At 50.6% G+C, this 6,990-nt stretch overlaps 1 protein-coding gene across 1 annotated transcript; it reads left to right on the top strand.

Moving 5' to 3' along the window:
• Positions 1-820: 820 nt before the first annotated feature.
• LOC103605959 (solute carrier family 43 member 3-like) lies at positions 821-6,348 on the top strand (the record flags this gene model as incomplete). Its single annotated transcript, XM_008590553.1, has 6 exons — positions 821-1,004; positions 1,338-1,467; positions 2,841-2,887; positions 3,591-3,667; positions 3,912-4,004; positions 6,209-6,348. Coding segments are annotated over exons 1-6 (671 nt in total), but the record flags the coding sequence as incomplete, so codon positions are not given.
• Between the last annotated feature and the right edge of the window lie 642 nt (positions 6,349-6,990).

The following is a 6,990-nucleotide window of genomic DNA, read 5'->3' as shown; positions in this document are numbered from 1 at the left end:
TCGGGGCGCCTCTGCGGGAGTCGGGGGAGGAGCGGCCTCTGCGCGCTGTCCTGGTAGAAGTCGGTGTGAGGGGCCGGGACGAGAGTCCTTGCCGAGGGCCCTGGAGGTGTCCGACTGTCCATCGCGTCGCGTCGGGAGTTGGGACATTTTTGGCATTAGGCTGGCCTGCGTTGTGACTACCTAGCCGTGTGATCTTGGGCAAGTTCCCGAAATCCCCTGGAGCTTTTGATTCCTTGGCAGTAGATGGAAGATAAGGAAAGACCAACTTTGGCGGGGTTGTGGTGAGAATTTGTGTGCGAAGTCCCCGGCCCATGCACCTGATTCAGAGTTGCTGTTATTATTTTACTGGATGGTATTCAGAATTTGAGCCCAGGAGTTCCTGCTTCTCCACCTGCTGCTGGGGCATCTTTGGGCAAGTCATTAATCTCGTCTGAGCTTGCATTGAGTGACCTGCCTTACCTACTGTTATTCAAATACAACGTATGAGATGATGCATGAGTGTATTTACTCCCCAAATTTGCTACCAGTAGCCATGATCATCCTGCCCCTTCATCCATCCCACAAAGAACCCTTTGTCGACCTCTACCTTTCTTGCAAACCTCCTGTTGCAGGCAGCCTCTGCCTTCTTTTACAGAATCCTGAGAATCGCCCAGTGATGGTTATTGCTCAAGTCTGAAACAGTCAGAATCAGAGAGCTCCTTGAAGGGAAGGAAGGGTGCGCCAAAGGAATTTTCCAAGCGCTCAAACACCAGGAATTGCGGCTCCTGTGGTCTGTCCGGGAGGATAGAGTAGGACCTGAGGATCTGCTCCACTTTGGGCCATGGCTGGCCAGGGCCTGCCCCTTCACCTGGCCACCCTGCTGACAGGGCTGCTGGAATGCCTTGGCTTTGCGGGAGTCATCTTTGGCTGGGCTTCGCTGGTGTTTGTCTTCAAAACAGAGCATTACTTTGAGGAGCTGTGTGAACCGGATGCTGGGCTGACGGGCAACGGCACAGGGCAGGCTGGTAAGGGCAGTGATGACTTTTCTAAGAAAGTTGAGTCTGATTCCCAAGTGGTGGGAAGGGGCAGGAAGGACTTTACCCCTTGTCCACCCTGACAGCCTTTCAATGTTGAGAGGGAGAGGCAGCACTGCCCCCAACCACACGGGCTAGGAGGGGCCTAGGGAGAGAAATACCAGCTCGGGAGGGGTAATTAGTGACAGTCACATTTCAACTTGGCTTAAGGGAGAGCTTTCCTGGGCAAGCTAAGATGGAGGGTGTTCACTTGGCAGGAAGGCTGGGATGGATGGGAGGTTGACCCAGCCACCCTGGGCTTCTGAGAGCCTTTCTCCCCTCCAGAGTGCAAAGCCCAGGATGAGAGGTTCTCACTCATCTTCACCTTGGCGTCCTTCATGATCAACTTCATGACATTCCCCACCGGCTACATCTTTGACCGTTTCAAGACCACCGTGGCCCGCCTCATAGCCATGTAAGCCCCAAAGACCCAGCCTGGGCAGAGGTGGGCAAAAGGAATTCTTCAGACAGCAGCCCAGCTTGGAGGGAAGCCGAGCCCCTGCATCAGCAGCTGGCTCCCAGCTGCTCTGTTAGGAGCGGCCCTAACAGGCTGTGTCTGTAGACCCGCCACCTCCTCCCACAAGCCTGCTTCCCCTCCCTCACCTCCTTCCCTGCTCCTTGTGAGTGTGTCTTCCTGTCATGTGCTGAGTTGAGCAGGAGTCCAGGCTGACTTCCTGTGAGGGCTGGCCTGGTGTAGGGTTAATCATCCTCCTCACCAGCCTCCCCACCCCCATCGCTCCCCAAGGGCTTAGCTAATAAGGTTTTCTGGGCAACTCCCATGGTGGAATTTCAGGCCCCCTCGGACTGGAGGGGAGACGGTGGGGTCTCCCATGCAGCTGAGTCAGAGAGGGTCAGGGACTTGATTTCACTCACACGCGCACACAGTGTGCTACTGCATCCTGCCCTCAGTGCTCTGTGACCAGGTTCAGCAATAAGCAGTCGCCTGCTGGGGCCGATACAACCCAGAGAGGCACCCCCAGGGAGGCATGTGTGAGATCTGCTGTCAGAGAATCAGCCAGGCCTGGGCCAGGGCCAGGAAATAGCCAGAGAGTAAAGCAAGTCCCTTACACTTTAAGCCTTTGGGCGCATAATGACTATACCTCAGTCTTTCTTGGTCTTTGGCTGCCAGTTTCCTCCTCTTCCCTCCTTTTCCCCCCTCCCTCTTCTCCAGCCTTAGGACACCATTTCTATTACACCATGCCTTACAAGACCCCCAACTGCTAAGGGATCCCTATAATTTTGGGAGTGTGGTCCTGAAATCACAGCATTATAAAGCTTTAAGCTTGGAGTCTAGATCAGTCCAGCCATTTCTTTTTACAGAAAAGGCAACTGAGGCCCACAGAAGGGCAGTGCCTTGCCCAAAGTCATTCAGCAAAGAGGAATTAGAACTCATGGTTTTGATTTTCAGACCAGGCACTAATCCCTTTCTCCAAGGGGTTGGCCTTGGGACATCCAGGTGGGAGGGCCTTGGCTCTGCCCGCTCTGCCCCTGCTAGGTCCTGAGCCAATCATGTCCTCAGCTGAGCTTCATTGTCCATGACTTCTCAGTCTTGCCTTGGACTTCGATGAGCAAATTGTACTGTCTGTGAGGTCGGGACCATATCTCAATCACTCTGGGGCTTCTCTCCCTGCTTCTGAGCCTCGGGCTCAAGGGGCATCAGTGCCCATTGAACTCCAAGGCTGAGAATGGAGTCAAATCCTAAATTTGGAGGTTGGGTGAGCAGAATCCTGTTCTGTCTCCCAGGTGTCTCGTTTCTTGACAATATTCTCCTCCTGTTCTGTATTTCAGATTTTTCTATACCAGTGCCACACTTACCATAGCCTTCACCTCTGCAGGTGAGTGCCAGCAGTTGGGTGGGAGGAACACAAGCTCAGGGGCACCTGGTAGATAGGGCAGGTGCAGAAGGGCATGGGAAGGACAGATGGACTCCATGGCAGAGACCCACAGCTTGAAAGAATCCTTGAGGGATATTGAGTTATTGCTGGTCTGTATAAAAAAGAAAAAATAGTTTAGTCTACTGAGAATACGTGAAAAGGAAGGACAATGAAGAGGGATTGCTAATTTATTCAAGATTACATCCTCCTAGCACGTGTTAAGATGTTTTCTCTTTTCTTATTAAAATGATAATATGAATGACCATTTTGAAAATTTTCTTACTTAGCAGTATAAAAGCGGACAACCCTATTGTACTCAAAAGCTTTTTTTCCCCCAGATTTTACTAGTCTAGGGCTGGCTGGTTAGCTCAGTTGGTTCGAGCAGGCCACAGACAGGACCAGGACCATCTTTGGTGGGGAAGATGGTGGCTTTGGATACCTCCGCAGGGACATTTGAGGGAGCCTTGGCCAGTACCAGTAACTTAAGATCCTCGAAAGATGCTAGAAGCCTGGCTGGAATAGGAGCCCAGACCCCAGGGTTGTTGGGAATATGGAGTGGGTGGGGAGGTCGGCTTCCTGGAGGAAAGGGGACTGTGTGCCAGCATTGGGGGCTCCACGTTTCGGTTGCCCTGTGCTGCCACCCAACTCTGACTTTGATCTTCAGACACAGCCCTGCTGCTCTTCCTGGCCATGCCCATGCTCACCGTCGGGGGAATCCTGTTTCTCATCACTAACCTGCAGGTTGGAGCCTGCCCCAATCCCAGGCACTGGGCAGGAGGCTGGGGCAATGAAGGGGAAGGTGGAGGGAAGGAGAGGCACTTTTCTACAGCTGGTTGCCTCAGATGGTATTGGTCAAGGCTAGGGTGGGAGCTCTTGGGGTGGAGGGTGGGTTTGGGTATAATGAATGGCTGCCTCATGCTGGGTGCTCAGGAACCACTTGCTTCATGAATAAAGAAGTGATTCAGGCTGGTCATTTCCTCTCCAGATTGGGAACCTGTTTGGCAAACACCGTTTGACCATCATCACCCTGTACAATGGAGCATTTGACTCTTCCTCAGCAGTCTTCCTCATCATTAAGGTAAAAATAGTAATCACCAATATTTGCTGAGCACTTATATATGTCTTGTGAACCTTGCGTGATTTCTCCCCATCAGCCCTCTGAGGTAGGTATTTTTGAATCCCCATTTTACAGATGAAGCATTTGTGTCTCAGAGAGGTTAAGATGCTTCCTGAGGGTTCTGGAGCTAGTAACCGTGATGCTTGAACTTGAACCAGGCCTGTATGGTTCTAGAGCCTGAGTTTGTAATCACTAAGCCCCTTCTTCACATTTACCCAGGGTTTTTGGGAAGAGGTGTTTGGAAGGTGTGGTCATGATGTGCTTGGGCCAGTGTTGGGCAGAGGCTGGGAGCCCATTGGAATGGGGTGTTTGTTGCTGTGAGCTTCTAGTTTGGACAAGGAGTTGGGAAGTGGCTAGTAGGGACAGCAGGGGTGCATGCAAAGGCCTGTTCAGCTCTCCTGCAGGCTGACACTGTGTATTGGGGTGAATGGGTGCCAGTGCTGTTAGTGGCCCATCTGCAGCCCTTTTGCCTTCTTCATTGCTGATGGTTTCATCTGGGCAGTGGCTTGTCCAGCCTAGGGGATGCGTCCTGATTGACCTAAGCCAACCATGGCAAGCTCCTTCACCAGTGATGGGTAGAGGTGAGAATGTGATCCCATCTTGTTTATGAGATAAAGGGGGTGTATAGTAGAGGACTTTAGGGGACATCTCCTCCCTGATGGAAGGTGAGAGCAGAACAAAATGAAAGCCTTCCTCCTGGGTCCCCCTTCTTACCTTCCTCTTTGAATGTAGCAGTGAGAGGATGTGACAGCTGGACTTGTGACAACTGTATTTTGATTATAAGGCATCAAGCCAGAGGACAAAAGCCAGCACACTAAAGATGGCTGAGTGAAAGGAATGAAAGACTGTGGATCCCAAGCTGCTCAATCTGCGATTTCATTCTGGGCTTTGTGTTAGGCCAGAGGCAACTGGTACTGCCTGCAGGCCATGGGGAAGAGAAGATCTCCGGCAGTCACTACCCAGACATGAGCCTAGTTTAGTCCCATAAGCACCATGGCTTGGAGGGTCACCCGGAGCCTGAGCTCCTGGTGCACTAACTCCAGCCTTTCTACTCCTGGTGCAAGGCCACTTTCCAGGCTCTCCTACTACCGCAGGGTGGGCCTGCCTTTCACTCCTCTCTTCAGAGTTGGAAGGAAAAAGAGTGCTGGAGCAGGAGCAGGAATTTAGTTTAATCTGATTTTGCCGCTGCTTACTCTGACCTTGTGCAATTCATGGCGCCTCTCTGGACCTCCATGTAAAACGGGAAGGTTGAACTAGATAGTGGTTTTCAAACTGGGCATTGAGGAACTTAGGAGTTCCCTTTCATGTCATGCCAGTCACCAAGGAGAATGCAGGGGAGGATGACTGGGTGGCCCCTCACTGATGTGTTCTGTGACTTGAATTTTTATGTAAAATTTTGTTTGAACAAAAGGATACTACTTTTGGGGGGAAAAAGTAAAAGCATTGTGCTAGACGATCTTTGAGGAGCAACGCTAGGAGGCTCCACAAGGCTATGGGACAGGTGACACGATGCCTGCCCTGCTGCTGGTGGGTGAGGGCACGTGTATCAGATGCTTAATCAGCTTACAGGATGGGATGCAAGAGCCTGTACTAAGACTCCTTCTTGCAAGCTGGAGTTCCAGCCCCTGCCTCTTACACTGCCTATTTTGTGTGTGATAAAATATGCATAACATAAAATTTACCATCTTAACCATTTTGAAGTGTACAGTTCAGTGGCATTAAGTACATTCACACCATTGTGCAACCATTGTCACCATCTGTTTCCGGAACCCTTCTCATCTTAAAAATTGGAAATCTATACCCATTAAGCACTAACTCTCCATCCCTCCTGTCCCCCGGCCCCTGGCAGTCACCATTCTATTTTCTGTCTTTATGAATTTGACTACTCTAGGAGCCTCATATAAGTGGACTCGTACAGAATTTGTTGTTTTGTGACTGGCTTATTTCACTTAGCATAGTGTTCTCAAGGTTCATTCATGTTGTAGTGTGTGTCAGAATTTCCTTCTTTTCTTAAGGTGAATAGTATTCCCTTGTGTGGATATACCACATTTTGTTTATCCATTCATCCATTGACGGACTCTTGGGTTGCTTCCATCTTTTGGCTGTAATGACTAATGCTGCTATGAGCATGGGTGTTACACTGATTTTTTTTCCTTTTTTTGCAGCTTCTTTATGAACAAGACGTCAGCCTCAGGGCCTCCTTCATCTTCCTCTCTGTCTGTAGTGTCTGGCATGTTGGGCGTACTTTCCTCCTGATGCCCCGGGGGCACATCCCCTACCCACTGCCCCCCAACTACAGCTATGGGTAAGGATGTTGATCTGGTGATTTTGGGCCAAAGCCCCTCATCTGATCTAGTATAGGAAGCAGGCGGGACACACAGGGCAGAGGGAAACCTGTGACGGGAGAGGACTGGTGCAGGGGTGTATCAGTTAGCTATTGCCGTATAACAAACTATGTCCAAGCCCAATTATGCATTTATTATTTTGCACAAGTCTGTTAGTAGCTGGTTAGTTCTACTGATCTGGGCCAGATGTGGATGATCTTGACAGGGTTGGCTCACACCCCTGATCATCTGGTGGGTGAGCTGGGGGCTCGCTGGCCTAGGATGGCCTCACTAATGTGGGCTTTGGAGTGACAGGGATGTCTAGGTCACATGGATCTCATCCTCAAGCAGGTTAGTTTGGGCTTGTGCACGTGGTAGTTTCAGGGTTCCGAGAGAGAGTACAGAAATGCACATGGTTTCTTGAGGCTTATGCTTGGAATTGGGACATCACTTCTGCAGCATTCTCTTGGCTGAAGCAGTTCACAAGGCCAGCACAAATTTGGGGTAGGAAATAGAGCTGGAAAGTCGCATCGCAAAGGGTGGAGATGCAGAGGAAGTGAAGAAATGTGAGCATTTTTGTAGACATGTAACACAAAGAGTAGAGGGAGGGCATTCATTTGCCT

Source organism: Galeopterus variegatus, unplaced genomic scaffold (assembly GCF_000696425.1).
Source record: "Galeopterus variegatus unplaced genomic scaffold, G_variegatus-3.0.2 Scaffold6194, whole genome shotgun sequence".
Classification (NCBI taxonomy): domain Eukaryota; kingdom Metazoa; phylum Chordata; class Mammalia; order Dermoptera; family Cynocephalidae; genus Galeopterus; species Galeopterus variegatus.
The sequence above is the reverse complement of the archived record's forward strand: the minus strand, read 5'-3'. Positions and strand labels throughout refer to the sequence as shown.